Here is a 20,823-nt window from a genome sequence, read left to right as displayed (position 1 = left end):
ATTAGTTAGGGCAGGACATTTTGTTGGGTGAAATAGGAGTCTATGAGCATTGGTGAGTTAGGGAGTTCGAGCCAATTCAGGGATTGTAGGGTAAGGCAACGATGGGTATAATTTTTGGAGTTAGTGGCAAATTTAGAGATTTTGTTATAGCAGTTTTCTAGTTTGGAGGTGATAGTGGATGACAGATTGGCTAGGAGAGGGGTTCTGTATAATAAAGAAGGAAGAAGATACGTTGTGGCCAGAGTATGCCTATTAGAGTTGGAGAAAAAGCGATGATTGTTCCTGTACAGCATGCCTAGCTTTTGGCGGGTTTTCTTGATATTTTGTTGAATACGGATATCACATTTGAGGTGTTCATCAATGGTAATACCAAGTAGTTTAGTGGAGGGAACTACTTCTATAGGTGAATTAGTAAGGCTATAGACTTTGAAGTTGTTTTTGTCATAAGAGAGGGACTTTGTAGGGCAATAGTAGAATCTTTGATTTATTTGCATTTAGAGAAAGGTGGTTTTGGCACATCCAGTTTTCGGTTGTTGAGAATGCAATTTGGGTTTTGTTTAGCACTTCAGAGAGGTTTGAGGCAGAGCAGACTAAGGTTGAATCGTCTTGCGTATTGAATGATTTTGGTATCAGGAATAGCAGAGTGAAAGTTATTGATGAAGATATTACAAAGCATGGGGCCAAGAATAGATCCCTGTGGTACTTCAGTTGGGGTGGGTAGGAAGGAAGAGATGGAGTTCTTCCATTTGACTGCCTGTGATCTATCGGACAGATAACTGGAGAACCAGGATAAAGTGTTGGGTGAAAGATGGAGGTTAGAGAGATGACAGAGAAGGTGCTTGTGGGACACAGTATCGAAAGCTTCAGACAGATCAAGTAAAATGGTAGAAACTAAATGTCCTGAATATAGGCCTTGATTGACAGTCTCAAGGAAAGAGAGTAGAGCGGTTATAGTGCTATGGCGTGAGCGGAAGCCATGTTGGGTGGGAGTGAGAAGGTTGTTTAGGGTCAGAAAAGGCATGAGTAAAGGTGGATGCATTTTTCTAGGATTTTGTAGATTGGTGAGAGCAGAGCAATTGGGCGAAAGTTTGAGATGCTGGTGTTTTTGCCTCCTTTGTGAAGTGGAAGAATATAGCCTGAGTGCCAGAGTTTAGGGACACATGATTCCTTTACGGATCTGTTAATAATGATGCTGATTGGAAGTGCAATACCATCAGCAGCACATTTCAGGAAGGAGGATGGGATATTGTCAGGAGCATTAGAGCAAGGCTTAAGTTTGGACAAAAGTTTTTGTATAAAGTTAGTGCAGATGGGTTTGAGCTCAAACAGAGAGGGAGGGTTGCTATGTGAATTGGAAAGTGGTGAGTGAAAGGAAGTTGGGTTATTGTTAGGAAATGTCTTGGCAAGGTTAGAAATAGTTTCTATGAAGAATGAGTTAAATTTAGAACTTAGGTCAAGGTCAGATTTACTTGGGTCAGAGCAGATTTTCAATGTCGACGAGACGGGGTTGTACTGGAAGAAGATGCCTGAACATACATACACTGCGAAAGAAGAGAAGTCAATGCCTAGGTTTACAGCATCAAAGGACAGATTTACACTTTTGTTAGGTGGAAACGCTGCTGGTGACTGCAAAATTAAACCTATGTTAATCTATCATTCCAACAACCCCAAGGCCCTCAAGGATGTTGTCAAAACTTCACTTCCTGTTGTGTGGAAGTCTAACTGTAAAGCACGGATGACAAAACTTCTTTTTGGAGATTGTTTTTTCCCATTTCTTTTCACCTGAGATGGAAAAGTACTACTGTAACAAAAACCTACTTTTCAAGATCCTGCTCATTCTAGAGAATGCCCCAGGTCATCCACAATTCCTGGACAGTTTTCACGACAACAGCAAGGTGGTATACCTGCCTCCCAATACCACCTCTGTCCTTCAACCAATGGCTAGAGGTGCCATAGTAACTTTTACGGCTTACTACATGCGCAGAACTTTCAAACAGGCTGTGAAGGAGACAGAAGGGGACAGTGGAGTGACACAGAGTTCTGGAAGAACTAGAACATCTGCAAGGCAATTAAAAGCACTGATGCTTCCTGACGTGAGGTTAAGACTACCACATGAATGGTGTTTGGAAGAAGCTCTGCCACAATTTACAAACAGCTCGAATGGAATTATAGAGACGGTGACTTCAGTGGCCAACATGATGGTGGAACTGGGTAGGCAACTGCAACTGGAAACTGAAGAAGATATCCATGAAGTGTTGAAATGTCACAGTAAGGAGCTGAGTAATGAGGATTTGATGGAGCTAGAGTGGCAAAGGACATTCTTTGAATATTCCAAGCTCCTGATGGCGTTCCATCTGCTCACTCATCACCATCCTTTACCTAAGTATTGTGCCAGTATTATGCTATTACACATTAAAGTACTGTTTAAGGCTGGTAAAAAATACACTACTGTACTGTCAAAAAATAGCTGACTATCGTCAAGTATTAGTGGTACTTAATTAAACACTCCACCAATGACCTTTGTTGTATACTGTGATTACTTCTGTCATTACAGTACAGTATTTTTATCTTTATCATGCACAATTATGCTTTTTTGGTGCTTTTTGGTGGTTACTGGTACAGTTTTGGTGCTTTTTGGTGGTTATTGGTACAATTTTGAGCACATTCTGTTAATCGTCAAGGGTGTGTTGGACTTATAAACATTTTCGACTTGCGACAAACCTCCAGGAATGTAACTTGTTCGTTAAGTAGGGGAGCACGTGTGTGTTTGTGTGTGTGTGTGTGTGTGTGTGTGTGTGTTTGCAAAGTAGCCCGTTTTCTAAGCATATTAATACCCAATAATGTCCAAGCAGAATATACTGCACTGCAAAATGCTATACCTTCTAGAGGTAATGAGTCACTGTACTGCACTGAAACAATTCTGATTCCTGTGTCACCCACTATATAACATATTATTTTGAGTATTTTCATTTGAACACTGGCTTCTTAGCTAGACGAAACACCAAAAGGCCAGCATAGGTAGATCATTATACTGCTGTATCATTATAACCTCTCAGCATTTGCCATTTATGTCCAAACTGGTAGTTGGGTTTTTCCTATATACTCATTGGTTATATTTAGAAATTTTAGGACAAGTAATCAATATTTTAGGACATATATAACAGTTTCCTATTTTGAATACAGGGAACATTAGGCTCTCCACATCATTTTCCTTATGGAGCTTCCCTTTTAAAATTGGCTCACATACATTTCAGATTTGGGTTTATCATTATTAATAGACATATATATTTATAGTCTATTTTCCAACCATATGGTGTTGGCAAGATAAAACCAATTAATACCCAGGAAGGAAGGAATAGCCCATCAACCTTCCATACCATTAATATTATTAGCCATCTATATATGATTCATATCTCCATACTTCTTTATACAAAGGGTACCCTCTGACTAGGCTGACTCCACTATAATTTTATGATTACCCCCCGTGTTCTAACTTGTCTTTTGTGGCATTGGCTCTACATCATACCAAGTATATTTGAGCATTTTTTGGTTTTGGCACAATAACCTATATAGTTTTTCTGGCCTTGCCTCTAGTCTCTCAAATTTGTGTACTATTTTTGGTGAGTCCCTTGGACATCCTATACGATTATCTAAATGGATTTGGACAAAATTTTGGATGGGTTGTGTGCTGATAGGGAGGACTTGGGTATTTTTGGCTTAGATCATATCCCAAGCAACAACTCAAGCCAATTGGTTTCAAACATCACAGATGGTTGTGAACTTGCCTTTCGTAACTTGGAAAAGGGACTTAAAAGCCTCAGGGCCAACATTTGGCATCTGAGGCTATTTAAAGCCTATCTTCACAAAAACATGGCACCCAGAGGCCTTCGAATAAAACTTCACCCTCTAGTAGGCAGATCTGAACAGAGGCTTACTGATGAATGGGATGAGGCACTCAGAGAAGGTTCTATGGTATTTGTAAAAATTCTAGCTTCCTATTACGAAAGGAACATAGACCTATGTCTATCGGAAGTGAAAGATCTAAGTAATGAATGCAAAAAATATGAGTCCACTATTAAGTATCAGGAATTGCTGGATAGGTTGTCCAAGGAACTCACCACATATGATAAGACTATAAAAGAAAGAAAAATCAAGAAATTTAATAGAGATGTCACTGATTATGACAAGGGACACCCATTCCAAACACAGAGAACTGTGAGATTTCAGGACAATGTCGCTGGTATGACTAGAGGCAGAACCAGAAAAAGACCTAGGTCAATACTAAAAAATAGAGACCAATTCCACACTAGTACCTCAGGGGAGGAGTCATCTTACACTGACAGTGAAGGTGGAACAGTAGCCAACTCACCCCTCAAAAAGAAAACCAATACTCAATACCCTTTAGGTATGGTAGGCAATCCAGAGGGGGGAGGAAACATACAAATAGAAACAAGCACAGACTCTATGACAGGACTGATACAAGCTTTACTGAAATAAGGAATATACAATTTGATAATGTCCTCAATTTATCTGATTATGTTCTTACGAATGATCAACATCAAGTACTGAATAAAGGATTAAACTTTGTTCCTAGCTTTTTTTCTGATCAATACCAAATTTCACTAGATGTAATTGATTATTGTCGCAGACTTAACCTCAAGATATTTTTTGCTGAACAGGATACTTCCACCACTCAAAGATCTTCTGATTTTGTTTTTCACAAATCCACTTTTCAGCCTCCTATGAACAAAAATGTAGCCATTTTCCAACAGGCTGTACTTAAAGATCTACATTTTCCACTTTTTGAAGGTCAAATAAGTCCGGACAACATTACCTCTGCTGAAAGGGTGGCATTGTCAGAATTAAGATCTAATCATAACATAGCGATTCTTCAAGCGGACAAGGGGGGAGCGGTGGTGATTCTGAATATGGACTATTACGTCCAGGAGGGTCTACGACAGTTGTCGGACTCTCAATGCTATATGCACATGGGCACTGACCCCACTTGGAAATTTAAACAGGAGATAGATTTATTCTCACAAGATGCATTTGATGAGGGTATCATAACTAAAAAAACTGTTCAACATCTCCAGGTCAAAGATCCATCCAAACAAATTCTATATTTGCTTCCTAAGATACATAAATCCCTTACACATCCCCCGGGTAGGCCTATTGTTTCTGGCCATGGTTCACTGACAGAACCACTTTCTGCATTCTTAACACAATACCTCAAACCACTACTGCCATATGTTAGGGCAAGAATTCAGGATACCACCCAATTTTTGAAAATCATTGAAGACACACAGCTTGAGCCGGAATGGCTGATGTGTACCTTAGATGTTACATCGCTATACACCAGCATACCACATCAGGCAGGGCTTCAAGCTTTAGAACATTGGCTTAACAAAGCTGAATTATATCCACCAGGCTTCAATACACTGCTGATATGTATGTCTGAACATGTCCTGAATAAGAATGTATTTTACTTTCAAGGGGATTGTTATTGGCAACTACAGGGTACGGCCATGGGGGCTTCTTTTGCCCCAATTTATGCAGATCTTTTCATGGCCTACCTGGAAGAATGCCTCATATACAATCCCTTACACAATATATATCTAGTAGAAATGGACATATGGCGGAGATATTTAGATGATTGCTGGATGGTGTGGCGGGCTGATGCCAATTACCTTGGTGAATTTTTGGAATATCTTAACAACATTTGGGGAATTGAATTTTCCATCACATCACATAGGGACCAAATAGACTTCCTAGATGTTACAGTGTATCGAAACAAGGATCATACACTCAACACTAAGATCCATCGTAAATATCCCCAGTTTAATTCATTGTTACATGCTTCAAGCATGCATCCACGCCACACCATCCGCAACATCCCTAAATCTCAATATTTGAGAATACGTAGGGTCAATTCCTCAGATGTGGATTACACACATGCTAAAGTTGATCTAAAAACTAGATTTTTGGATAAAGGATACTCTACTTTTGATATTGAATCCGCCAGAGTTTGAGTTTGGTCAGACAAACAAGACAGACATACATTGCTGGAGTATAAGGAGCGAACTAACAAGTCCAAAAGTGATAGTATTAGACTCATTACTACCTTGGGCAAGAACCATCAAATTGTCAGGAAAGCCATTAATAACAACTGGAACATTCTATTAGCCAATGACTATCTTCGGGGGATCCTAGATAACCAATGCCCATTCTCATTTAAAAGAGGAAAGACATTGGGATCATTGTTTTCTCACTACAAACAAAGGGAGAGTGGTGGAGCCAAATACAAACAACTTACCATTACAGGGGATGAATTATTGGGGACGTTTCCATGTGGACATTGCATGTCATGTGCTCAGGTTAATCAGCTGAAACATTTTACTAGTTCCAATACCAGCAAAGTATATGATGTCAGAGTCTTTGGGAATTGTTCCACCAGTTGGGTTATCTATTTGGCAACTTGTCAATGTAATTCATTTTATGTGGGGAAGACCTCACGTTCATTGAGAATCAGGATAGGGGAACATCGTAGTGACATTCGGAATCAAAAACTGTCCAATACCCTATATTTACATACCATCAAACACCCAACTGCCAAATTCATGTTTACTATTATAGATAAAATCACTGGAAATAGACACAACCAATTAGGATGGCAAAGCATACTTAGTCACAAAGAAAAATACTGGATCACACATCTTGGTGCATTATTTCCACCAGGACTGAATGACCATTTATGATCAGGTTACATATTATTATGTTTAAAATTTGTTTATGTATGGTTTTGGTTGAATTATCTAAAATCCTATGACAAGCTTGTGAGTATCAACAATTTGTTATATGTTATCTTTATTAACATGTACTATCATCTTTTTCAAATATTGGCATACATCCGTATTTTCAGATTGTGACCCTTATTTTCTGATATTAGTGTAGGTTTATACCTACAGTCTTTTGTATTTCTGTGTTGCTATCAGCAAGTTTTCACATATTTTAATATGAAGAACTACTTAATTCCAATAAGTATATATACATCCATATGGCCATGAATGTACATTTTTTTATTCCAAACGTTTATGTCAATTCATTTGAATATTTATGCCTTATACATGAGGTCTGTATTCTTATTGGCTAGGAGCCATACAAAAAGACGACCAGGCTGCTGGCAAAATGTTTGTCTTTCTACTCACTGAAGAAGGCGAGAGCCGAAACTAGTCTGAGTTTTGTATTTTGTTTCGGACATTATTTGTCCGTTTTGCCTTTACCTCTATTAAACAGTGGATCTACCTATGCTGGCCTTTTGGTGTTTCTTCAAGCTTGGTTGGCCGCGCATGTCGTACGTGCGAGGATTAGTGTTTAATTCTTAGCTAGACAACTGGACCCTTACTGAAGGTACAGAAAACTGTCTCAACTATCATCATAACATAGGTACAACTGAGCTGTAAGATAACTACACAGTAGTATGAATACACAGTCTTTTAGCAAAGAGCTTTTTAAAAAGTAGTCTATTTTGAGCATATTGAAGGTCTGGAAACCTATGTCCTACTAAACAGTACATGACAGGGGGTATGAAATGAGGTCAGGTTATGGTTTGGATTCTGCCATTATATTTTTACAACATATGCCTCACTGCTTTATTCTTTTCATACCGTCAAACAATGAGTGCTACTGAGTTATTAATATTAATATGTCTGTGTTAAACACATTTTTATGTTAAGCTTCTGCTTTTCAGGTCTCCCTTGAAAAGTGATACAATATGAGCCCTGCAGTACTAATACAGTCTAAAAAATGAATACATAATAAAAAGATGAGACTGCATATAGAAAGAACTACATAATTTGCATAGATTGAGCAGAAACAATATGCTAATAAGGCTAAGTACTTTGATTTGTGGCAAAAGGGAAAGCAAATTAACAGGTGTAATTTGTCTCTAACTTAAAGTTAATCAAACTCAGAATAGTCTGTATTTTGCCAATCTTAATTTTCTTCTTACAGATACCTAATGTAATCAGTACGAAACTGAGTAAGCCACTTGAACTCACAAAAGTGACACGAGTTATCCATGAAAACAAGTAGTTGGTGGTCTGATATATGAACGACTGTCGGTACAGTGGGGATGGTCTAGCTGCAGTTCTTCATGTGATGCAAAACTTTGCAAGGCAAAACAACTGCTAAGCATGTAAGCTATAACAAATATTCTTGTATACCTCTGTGCCAACAGGACATCCAACAAATTCCAAGGAAATCTTTGTAGTAGTTTTTATTTACAAACAAGTATGCCTATATAATTCCTTACAATCTGTTTTGGCATTCTTCTTCTTCAACTGTATGACTGCCTGTTCTGTTGTGAAATGTAATTTCTGCAAACTGCATTTTATTAGAGCTTATGGGTCATTTGTCCTAAGATAATGCAAGAGCTGCAAACTTCTATGAAACAAGATTCATTCATAAATTCTACGAATACAGTTATCACTGTAAAAAAGGATTTTTTTTAACCGATCATCTAGCTTGGAAGGCCAGTCCACCCCTCATGTAGTTTCCGACCCTTGCTAATTCAGTAAATTATACTTGCAGTATTTGAAAAACTTGAGACATTTTTCTTTTTTTTTTTTTATTATAAGACTGAGGTCCTGACAGACTCAAGAAGATCACCAAAGATTACTAATGTAGGCACAGGTAGGTCAACAAATGCTATTAACATAAGGCAGGAGTAAATAGATCGAATACTTGAGAAGACAACATCACTAAAAGAAAGCACTACTTAGAACACCTCAGCAGAATAATTCAGTTATAAAACAAACCACTCGTATTATGCAAAATTACTTACTTACTTCTCTTAATAGTGTACTTTTATAACCTCGATACAGTCCTCTAAAACCCTGTAAAAGAGATAGAAAATGTTACATATAGAATGCAGCTTAGCCTTTTATTTACTTTATGTATATTTATTTATAAATACCTTATTTCAGAATATTATGACATTGCTTTCACAGTTAATGGCCGCTGTGATGTATCTCATTAATGTTTCACAAGGAAGAAAAATGTACATTGGTAAGGACTTGATTCCTATAAAAAGCATTGCTGATACAAGTCCAGAATCACAAAGGGAAGGCAATCACTACACAAAAGCAGCATCAACTTGCACTATGCAGCAAAATGATCAAAGACTGTCAGTTTATCACAGTATGGAAATAGAAATGTAACAGAAATTCTCTTACTATTTTGAAGCTGAAGGCTGCCTTGGATAGCATATTTAATTCTTACAACACATATTATATAAATGAAAGTTATGCACTTACCATAACAATAGATTGTTTCATCTGGTTCGGTCTTTGGGTTATCGTATCCAACCATGGTGCCTTTTCCTAAAGCTGTGGATCCGAGACTCTGACATCTCCCCTACTCATAAGTCCCTCCTCTTCAGTGAAATACCTCAGAGTGAGTTTGTTGACATATCCCTAAATATTATATCCATCCTATGATTAGAAGACCTCTAGGTGTCAAGGTTAACGTACAAAAAAAAAAGTTACAGACAGGGTCTCAGATGAGGTTTCTCCAGTCACCAGAAGCTGTCAGTAATAATATTGGAAGAGGGAGGGATGATGAGCTGGACAAAAATGAGACAAGACAGATCTATTTTTATGGTAAGAACATAACTTTCATACATAATGGTGTCGATTTTCATCTGATTCAACCTTTGGGACAGATTCCCAAAGTGAAGAACCAGGTAGCATTAAGGAAGGGCATTCCTGAAATCAGGAGAACAAAAAGAAGAAGAATGTGATCTGGACTGTACATCCAATTTGTAATGAGATACAAAAGTATGAATTGTGGAACTTTTGCCACATTGCTGCTGCTGCACAAAAGGCACCAATGGGAACTCTATTCTAAGAGCTTTTGGTTTAGCCTGTAAGGGTAAGCCCAGTTGATTATAAACAAAAGAAATGTATTCTGACAGCCATTTATAAAATATGACTTTTGATATGCTTTTAACCAGCACTGTTTTTAAAACGGATAATCTGCTTTCTGATATAAGTGGTTCAATGTAAATACAATCTGAGTTGTCTGTGAACATCTAGCACATGTAGCATATATTCTCCTTTGTTTGAGAATCTGGCAAAGACTGGCAAGTCAACTGAATGATTTAGATTTGGCTTGGATGTCATCTTTGCAGAAAGTAAGAATTTGTTCTCAAGGCCACTCTGTCTTTATGAAAAAAACAAATATGGTGGTTTGCAAGACAGCGCTTGTAATTCAGAAATTTGTCGAGCAGATGTAATTGCAACAAGAAAAATAAATTTTCATGAAAGAAACTTCAAGTCTACTGAAGCTACCGGTTCAGGGGGTGTTTGGGTCAAGGCTTGGAGCATAATAATGATATCCCATGGAAGAAATGGGTCTCTGATTGGAGGCCTGAGCAAGAAAGTGCCCTTAAGGAAGGCTTTGGAAACATTAAGAGAGGCTGTGGAAGTGTCATTGTGTCCTATAAGAAAATATGATATGGCAGCTATCTGCACTTTGATTGTAGAGAAAATGGACCCTTTCTGAAAAAGTTCTGAAAAAAAATTTAAGAACAACGAAAGGAGTGCAGAGAAGGTCTCTAATTCTTTCATCAAAGAGAAATTGTTGCCATTTCCTTTTTTATATCTTTTGGTAAACTGTTTTTAGGTGGCAGAAATAATGAGGACAACCAAAGAAGATAGCCTGGCATCTCTGGCTATTGTTAGAATTGGAGTAACCATGTTGTCAGCTCCAGGGCTTTAAGATTCAGTAGAGGCAATCCAGTAACACAAAAGATCCAGATTCAAATCCAACACCCATGGAGGATGTATTAATGAGATCAAAAGAAGGGGAACTAAACCTGCTGGGGCCAAAATGAAGCAATGAAGATCACTCTGTTCTTGCATCTTCTGGCTTTCTGAAAGAATTTTGTTAAAACTGGTATTGATGGGAAGGCATAGAGGAGATCTGGGGAAAGGGGGCAACTGCGAACTACAGCATCCCTCAGTACCTGCCCCTGTCCCTGTGGAGGGATCAGGACAAAGTAACTGCTGCATTTGCTGTTTAGGTATGAGGTGAACAGACTGGAGCAAGGTTGGCCCCAGAAGCTGAAAATCTGTGTTGCCACTATCCAACAGGGGGACTACTCATGTGGCAGGAAAACTGACCTGATGAACTTGTCTGCTAGTACAGTTGATGTCCCCTTCATGTATATTACTATCAGAAAACAATGGAAAAACATAATTCATTGTCACAACCTCATGATCTTCTGGCAAAGTGGAGATGAGCATGTTCTCCCTTGTTTACTGATATGCCAGACTACTACCATGCTGTCTGACTGAATGGAAATCCCACCCTTGTGGAGGAAGTCCTGGAATGCCCACGGCACTAGAATGACTGCTCTCCTCTACAAGATACTGACGTGAAGGTTGGCATCTTGGGGTGACCAAGCACCTTGAACTGTTTTCCCCTCGAAATGGTCCCCCACCCCAGAAGGGAAGTGTCTGTGGTTACAGTGGGCTGGGGACACGATGGGCAAAAAGTTCTTCCTTCCATTACTGATGGACAATTCATCTACCATTCAATATGATCTCTGTAATACTGTGTAAGAAAAATCTTGGTAGGGAGTGGTTGAAGACTTTGTGACCATGGGGCTGAGAGAGTCCACTCTAGTACTCTCATGTGGTACATTGCCAGGGGAAACTAATGTAATTGTAGAGGTCATCAAACCTAGCAGATGAAGTAACAACCTTGTTGAGAAAGGAAATGCCAAATGTCTTGTGAGGCCACTAAGAGTAGGGATATTACCCTGGTGTCTGGAAGGAATATGAAGGAAATTGTCGAGGTGACATCCAATAAACTCTATGTGCTCAATGGGTGAAAGCTAACTTTTGGACTGACTAATTGTAATCCCCAGTAACTGTTCAAACTAAACAGGTATCAGCATTGAACCAAAGTATTATCTCTGGAAGTTAGGTGGTAAGGAGCCAATCATGGAGATATGGGAACACCTGGATCCCTTGCAGTTGGAGATGAGCTGGTACTACTGCTATAACTTTTGTGAATACCCAGGTGCTGTGTTGAGACCGAATGGCAGTGTTCTGAATTGGGAAATCTCATGGATCCACCTCCCTGTCTTTAAGTGGTGGTAGGCATCCTGGAGATCTACAGAGCACATCCAATCATTCTTCCTCAGAAGAGGCAACATGGACTGAACCGAGGTCCCCTGTCTTTTTTGGAACTAAAAAATAATCTAGAATAGCCTCTGGATCCTAACTGGTCTTGGAGGACCTGATGGATGACTTTTTCCTAGAAACTTGAGAACTTCTGTTGCTGCAGATTCCAACTGGCTGGGTGGATGCATGAATCTTTCATTTCTTCAGAGAAGGATAAGAAAAGGCAATTGAATAACCCTGGGTGATTATACTTAACACCCAGGAACCTGAACCACTGTAATATTTTGCCAGGCTTGAAGGTGTAAGGATAAGTGACCCCCCCCTCCCCCCACTGCCTCCAGAGTGCGACAGTCAGGTAACTCCTCAACAGCACTGGATCCGAGGGATGGAAAGGTTTCTTAATAAATGGATGCCAAAAGCCCTCATTTTGTGCCTCTAGGGAGATGTCCATTTGAGTTGCCTCCCCCTCTGTCTGAGGGAGCCCTGTCTCCTGGAGTGTCTCAGTGATAACCCTGTGATTTTAAAATCATGTCTTCTTATCACCTTTTTTGGTTCCTAAAGAAGATCCTCTCAGGGGAGGGGAAGTGGACTCCAATGGCAGACAGGGTCTTGCCATCTTTTCACTCCAAGTAAGTGTCTCTAACGTTTGGTCTGGAAAGTGTGGAACCACTGAACAGGAAGTTAATGAAGACCATCTTAAAACTTTCCACAAAACTGCACAGACCCATCCAAGCATGCCAACTTTTGGAAATGTCACTGTCTGCTGCCCTGGCTGTGCCATCAGCTTCACTGAAAAGCAGATGCATGGGAACATTAGACATAAACTGTATGGTAGACAGTTGGGAGTCCACTGTTTCTGAACATCTGCTGGTAAGTAACCCATGAGGGACTTGGTAATTTCTTTGGTCAGATTCCTCTGAAAACATGTCATGTGGACAAGACAGTTCAGCAGTTGTTGAAGCATACATCTATTTCCTGAACCTCTCCAATGTCCTGAACTCCCTGTTTGGGGGGGGGGGGGCATACAAGTGCTCTCCTCTGACAGTTCCTTTTTCATGGCTGCCATACTACCATGGCGTCTACTGGTGGACCCTTGCTCCAGTGCTTCCTGTCTTTCCAGGCTACCAAAATCCTGTTTTTTGGGGGATAGGTTCCACTACATCAGGGCCATTCCATGCCCGATGAGTCACCAGGTCTATAAGGGCATCAGTGGGTGGTACCGAACAAGATGTAGATGAGCCAGTAACAAAGACCTTGAGGAACACAGATTCATCTGGTGAAGGGGTTTCATTGGATCAACCCCCTCACTTCTTCATCATTTCTAGGATGCCACCAAAGGTGGCGTCTTCTAGAGGGGATCTTGGGGAACCCTTCACATTCATCCAGATCTGTGTCTTCTGTGAAAGACTCTGGATGGGAGGCTAGGTGTTTTCGTTTGCAAGTCTGTTTTCTAGGATATTATCTCAAGGGAATCTCAGGAGACCGGTATGAATCAGATTGAGAACTCAAGTGCTGAGTACTTTATACTCCCAAAGGCAATAATAACTGTTCACACTTATCTGAATGAGTGGTGCGAGTCACAGGATCCAATAGAAGTTAGGACTGATCCAAGCTCAAAGGTAGCACCTGACTCCTTGGCCTAGCCAAAACCTGTTCAAATGCCTCAAAAGCAGACTTTATGATCAGAGCTGAGGGAATGTCCCTCCTATCCAAAGATGAAGGAACAATCCCAGCCTGTGCTGGCTCCAAGGCTATCCTCAGGCCTGAGCTATGGAGAGCCCAAGAGGCAGAGACGCCTCCAAAATCTTCTGAATCTATTCCACTGCTAAGACCACTGTACTGAAGCTTTGGCTCTCAGACTCATCTCAGTCCGAAAGAACTGGAGTCAAGAGAGTAAGGGATGCTGACAAAGCTGAAGTTCCTCGAACTGCCAGCTCTGAGTGAGGTGCACTAGAGTGGGGGTGGGGGGGTGAGGGTGGTGTCAGACATACAGGGACTGGATCCGAGGGATGGAAAGGTACCAGAAAAATCAATGGTAGGGTAGGTGGACTTGTACCCAGAGTGACCAAGGATAATAGCACCAGGAGAACCCCTAGCTTGACTTTTGTCCTTGGGAATCTCCACATCATCCAATCAACATCCACCTTGGTAAGGCTTCTGGTAAATCAGACACACTTCAAAGATGATTTCACGAACAGATGTCAGGAGTATCGCCTGTCTTAAAAAATTGGGGAGTGCAGTCTAGGACTCACTGACTCCAGTGAAAATCTTGGATGGAAGGAGAGAGATCATGAAAACTCGGAGCCCTTGGAAAACATTTCTAAATATCAGGCAACAAACAAGATCTGAGGTACTTCAGTGGAGAGGAGGGAATTATGAGTAGGAGAGGAGAAAGAGCCTCAGAGATCCACAGCTATAGCAAAAGGAATACAGATTAGATCTGGTCAAATCTGACCACTCAAAGGTTAAATCGGATGAAAATAGACATTATCGGATCCTTTAATTAACCCCGGCAATTTGCAGATCCACAAGAAGAATATATTCTGTAGTCATAAAAAAATATGCACCATGGAACAGGGTGTACAAAGCCCAGCATGATTGTTTTGCCTCCACTGTATATGCTGTAAGAGCATCTGCGGATGGGCTGGTCCAGTAGGGTAACTTATGAGACTGCAAACGTAACCCAGCAAACAGTACTACATTTATGAGCACAGTAATCCTCCTTCTCTGCTGGCATAATGCTTCAGGATTCACAGCTGAACAACACAACCTTACTAATACAAAAAAGAAATACATAAATAAAGGGGGGGGCTCCTTCACATAGAAAGAAAAAGTCTTACAGGCAACACAGTCTCCTGTGGTGCAGAGAAACCTGCTACCACAACCATACTTGTCCCACCACCTCAAAGTAATTCTGGAGAGCTCTTCCCAGTGGGAGTTTACACAACAGGTCCTCTCAGAAACATATTATGACAATGACCCAAGCTCCATTGTCATGTTTAACACAGGCACAATGCAGGAGCTGATAGGGTGAGGATAGGAGTGTGGATGAATTGGACACTACACTAGTGCAGTATGTGCATCACTTTATAGAATGTGCTCCTGTGTGGATTTCATAAAGGTGTAGGGACAACTGTACATCACTATTAAGGACTGCGACTCAGTGAATCTGAATGTCAGCATGCGGTAGATGGTACGCAGAGCACATGTACACTTCTGAGAACTATGTATATGAATATCAGGCCCATGTTTAGCAATACGTCTGAATGACTGCACAAACACATGTAAGACTAATCTAACAGTACATAAACAACACTGATCCTAGGTACAAGACAAAACTCTTGTCAGAGGATCAGAATCCACACCCTAGTATCCCAGAAGGAACGTAGGCAGTGCACTGAGTCCTGAATCACCGGCACTGCCAATCTGTGAGTATCAAAAGACATATCTATTTAATTTACTAATAACATGTTGTTCCATTTTCTCAGTTCCAAACTCATTTAATGAAGTAGGCAAGCTTTGATTGAATAGACTTACCAGGTCAGTATAAGAGGATGCAGACCAAAAACAGTTCTCATGTTACTGTCCCTGCACACTAACAGCTATAATACAATTCTGACTCTAATATATATGTAACTGTCTACATAATAAATATTAACACAAATAGCTGAAAATTTACTCTTAGAGCTACTAATATAATATTTTCTAATTTACAGACTTCTGCTTAACAACAATGCTAAGTAGCCCGTTTTCTAAGCATATTAATACCCAATAATGTCCAAGCAGAATATACTGCACTGCAAAATGCTATACCTTCTAGAGGTAATGAGTCACTGTACTGCAATGAAACAATTCTGATTCCTGTGTCACCCACTATATAACATATTATTTTGAGTATTTTCATTTGAACACTGGCTTCTTAGCTAGACAACTGGACCCTTACTGAAGGTACAGAAAACTGTCTCAACTATCATCATAACATAGGTACAACTGAGCTGTAAGATAAATACACAGTAGTATGAATACACAGTCTTTTAGCAAAGAGCTTTTTAAAAAGTAGTCTATTCTGAGCATATTGAAGGTCTGGAAACCTATGTCCTACTAAACAGTACATGACAGGGGATATGAAATGAGGTCAGGTTATGGTTTGGATTCTGCCATTATATTTTTACAACATATGCCTCACTGCTTTATTCTTTTCATACTCTCAAACAATGAGTGCTACTGAGTTATTAATATTAATATGTCTGTGTTAGTTAAACACATTTTTATGTTAAGCTTCTGCTTTTCAGGTCTCCCTTGAAAAGTGATACAATATGAGCCCTGCGGTACTAATACAGTCTAAAAAATGAATACATAATAAAAAGATGAGACTGCATATAGAAAGAACTACATAATTTGCATAGATTGAGCAGAAACAATATGCTAATAGGGCTAAGTACTTTGATTTGTGGCAAAAGGGAAAGCAAATTAACAGGTGTAATTTGTCTCTAACTTGAAGTTAATCAAACTCAGAATAGTCTGTATTTTGCCAATCTTAATTTTCTTCTTACAGATACCTAATGTAATCAGTATGAAACTGAGTAAGCCACTTGAACTCACAAAAGTGACACGATAAGATTCAGTAGAGGCAATCCAGTAACACAAAAGATCCTGATTCAAATCCAACACCCATGGAGGATGTATTAATGAGATCAAAAGAAGGGGAACTAAACCTGCTGGGGCCAAAATGAAGCAATGAAGATCACTCTGTTCTTGCATCTTCTGGCTTTCTGAAAGAATTTTGTTAAAACTGGTATTGATGGGAAGGCATAGAGGAGATCTGGGGAAAGGGGGCAACTGCGAACTACAGCATCCCTCAGTACCTGCCCCTGTCCCTGTGGAGGGATCAGGACAAAGTAACTGCTGCATTTGCTGTTTAGGTATGAGGTGAACAGACTGGAGCAAGGTTGGCCCCAGAAGCTGAAAATCTGTGTTGCCACTATCCAATAGGGGGACTACTCATGTGGCAGGAAAACTGACCTGATGAACTTGTCTGCTAGTACAGTTGATGTCCCCTTCATGTATATTACTATCAGAAAACAATGGGAAAACATAATTCATTGTCACAACCTCATGATCGTCTGGCAAAGTGGAGATGAGCATGTTCTCCCTTGTTTACTGATATGCCAGACTACTGCCATGCTGTCTGACTGAATGGAAATCCCACCCTTGTGGAGGAAGTCCTGGAATGCCCACAGCACTAGAATGACTGCTCTCCTCTACAAGATACTGACGTGAAGGTTGGCATCTAGGGGTGACCAAGCACCTTGAACTGTTTTCCCCTCTAAATGGTCCCCCACCCCAGAAGGGAAGTGTCTGTGGTTACCGTGGGCTGGGGACACGATGGGCAAAAAGTTCTTACTTCCATTACTGATGGACAATTCATCTACCATTCAATATGATCTCTGTAATACTGTGTAAGAAAAATCTTGGTATGGAGTGGTTGAAGACTTTGTGACCATGGGGCTGAGAGAGTCCACTCTAGTACTCTCATGTGGTACATTGCCAGGGGAAACTAATGTAATGGTAGAGGTCATCAAACCTAGCAGATGAAGTAACAACCTTGTTGAGAAAGGAAATGCCAAATGTCTTGTGAGGCCACTAAGAGTAGGGATATTACCCTGGTGTCTAGAAGGAATATGAAGGAAATTGTCGAGGTGACATCCAATAAACTCTATGTGCTCAATGGGTGAAAGCTAACTTTTGGACTGACTAATTGTAATCCCCAGTAACTGTTCAAACTAAACAGGTATCAGCGTTGAACCAAAGTATTATCTCTGGAAGTTAGGTGGTAAGGAGCCAATCATGGAGATATGGGAACACCTGGATCCCTTGCAGTTGGAGATGAGCTGGTACTACTGCTATAACTTTTGTGAATACCCAGGTGCTGTGTTGAGACCGAATGGCAGTGTTCTGAATTGGAAATGATTGGCTCCTGGCCAGAAATAAAGAAATCTCATGGATCCACCTCCCTGTCTTTACGTGGTGGTAGGCATCCTGGAGATCTACAGAGCACATACAATCGTTCTTCCTCAGAAGAGGCAACAAGGACTGAACCGAGGTCCCCTGTCTTTTTTGGAACTAAAAAATAATCTAGAATAGCCTCTGGATCCTAACTGGTCTTGGAGGACCTGATGGATGACTTTTTCCTAGAAACTTGAGAACTTCTGTTGCTGCAGATTCCAACTGGCTGGGTGGATGCATGAATCTTTCATTTCTTCAGAGAAGGATAAGAAAAGGCAATTGAATAACCCTGGGTGATTATACTTAACACCCAGGAACCTGAAGCACTGTAATATTTTGCCAGGCTTGAAGGTGTAAGGATAAGTGACCCCCCCCCCCACTGCCTCCAGAGTGCAGCAGTCAGGTAACTCCTCAACAGCACTGGATCCGAGGGATGGAAAGGTTTCTTAATAAATGGATGCCAAAAGCCCTCATTTTGTGCCTCTAGGGAGATGTCCATTTGAGTTGCCTCTCCCTCTGTCTGAGGGAGCCCTGTCTCCTGGAGTGTCTCAGTGATAACCCTGTGATTTTAGAATCATGTCTTCTTATCACCTTTTTTGGTTCCTAAAGAAGATCCTCTCAGGGGAGGGGAAGTGGACTCCAATGGCAGACAGGATCTTGCCATCTTTTCACTCCAAGTAAGTGTCTCTAACGTTTGGTCTGGAAAGTGTGGAACCACTGAACAGGGAGTTAATGAAGACCATCTTAAAACTTTCCACAAAACTGCACAGACCCATCCAAGCATGCCAACTTTTGGAAATGTCACTCTCTGCTGCCCTGGCTGTGCCATCAGCTTCACTGAAAAGCAGATGCATGGGAACATTAGACATAAACTGTATGGTAGACAGTTGGGAGTCCACTGTTTCTGAACATCTGCTGGTAAGTAACCCATGAGGGACTTGGTAATTTCTTTGGTCAGATTCCTCTGAAAACATGTCATGTGGACAAAACAGATCAGCAGTTGTTGAAGCATACATCTATTTCCTGAACCTCTCCAATGTCCTGAACTCCCTGTTTGGGGGTGGGGAATACAAGTGCTCTCCTCTGACAGTTCCTTTTTCATGGCTGCCATACTACCATGGCGTCTACTGGTGGACCCTTGCTCCAGTGCTTCCTGTCTTTCCAGGCTACCAAAATCCTGTTTTTTGGGGGATAGGTTCCACTACATCAGGGCCATTCCATGCCCGATGAGTCACCAGGTCTATAAGGGCATCAGTGAGTGGTACCGAACAAGATGTAGATGAGCCAGTAACAAAGACCTTGAGGAACACAGATTCATCTGGTGAAGGAGTTTCATTGGATCAACCCCCTCACTTCTTCATCATTTCTAGGATGCCACCAAAGTTGGCGTCTTCTAGAGGGGATCTTGGGGAACCCTTCACATTCATCCAGATCTGTGTCTTCTGTGAAAGACTCTGGATGGGAGGCTAGGTGTTTTCGTTTGCAGGTCTGTTTTCTAGGATATTATCTCAAGGGAATCTCAGGAGACCGGTATGAATCAGATTGAGAACTCAAGTGCTGAGTACTTTATACGCCCAAAGGCAATAATAACTGTTCACACTTATCTGAATGAGTGGTGCGAGTCACAGGATCCAATAGAAGTTAGGACTGATCCAAGCTCAAAGGTAGCACCTGACTCCTTGGCCTAGCCAAAACCTGTTCAAATGCCTCAAAAGCAGACTTTATGATCAGAGCTGAGGGAATGTCCCTCCTATCCAAAGATGAAGGAACAATCCCAGCCTGTGCTGGCTCCAAGGCTATCCTCAGGCCTGAGCTATGGAGAGCCTGAGAGGCAGAGACGCCTCCAAAACCTTCTGAATCTATTCCACTGCTAAGACCACTGTACTGAAGCTTTGACTCTCAGACTCATCTCAGTCTGAAAGAACTGGAGTCAAGAGAGTAAGGGATGCTGACAAAGCTGAAGTTCCTCGAACTGCCATCTCTGAGTGAGGTGCACTAGAGTGGGGGTGGGGGGGGGGGTGGTGTCAGACATACAAGGACTGGATCCGAGGGATGGAAAGGTACCAGAAAAATCAATGGTAGGGTAGGTGGACTTGTACCCAGAGTGACCAAGGAGAATAGCACCAGGAGAACCCCTAGCTTGACTTTTGTCCTTGGGAATCTCTACATCATCCAATCAACATCCATCTTGGTAAGGCTTCTGGTAAATCAGACACACTTCAAAGATGATTTCACGAACAGATGTCTGGAGTATCGCCTGTCTTAAAAAATTGGGGAGTGCAGTCTAGGACTCACTGACTCCAGTGAAAATCTTGGATGGAAGGAGAGAGATCATGAAAACTCGGAGCCCTTGGAAAACATTTCTAAATATCAGGCAACAAACAAGATCTGAGGTACTTCAGTGGAGAGGAGGGAATTATGATTTGGAGTGGAGAAAGAGCCTCAGATCCACAGCTATAGCAAAAGGAATACAGATTAGATCTGGTCAAATCTGACCACTCAAAGGTTAAATCGGATGAAAATAGATATTATCGGATCCTTTAATTAACCCCGGCAATTTGCAGATCCACAAGAAGAATATATTCTGTAGTCATAAAAAATGTGCACCATGGAACAGGGTGTACAA

General features: G+C 40.9%; 1 protein-coding gene across 2 annotated transcripts in view; it reads right to left on the bottom strand.

The window, feature by feature from the left end:
- Positions 1-20,823, bottom strand: part of SLC25A26 (solute carrier family 25 member 26) — a 2,337,350-nt gene that overhangs the window by 1,758,589 nt on the left and 557,938 nt on the right. For both annotated transcript variants that reach the window (XM_044077958.1, XM_044077959.1), the window contains exon 5: positions 8,847-8,894. In XM_044077958.1, the coding sequence (XP_043933893.1) occupies positions 8,847-8,894 (48 nt within the window). The remainder of the gene's footprint in view (positions 1-8,846; positions 8,895-20,823) is intronic.

Source organism: Protopterus annectens, chromosome 7.part0 (assembly GCF_019279795.1).
Source record: "Protopterus annectens isolate FY-2018-M chromosome 7.part0, PAN1.0, whole genome shotgun sequence".
NCBI lineage: Eukaryota > Metazoa > Chordata > Ceratodontiformes > Protopteridae > Protopterus > Protopterus annectens.
This window is presented reverse-complemented; position numbering and strand designations above follow the sequence as displayed.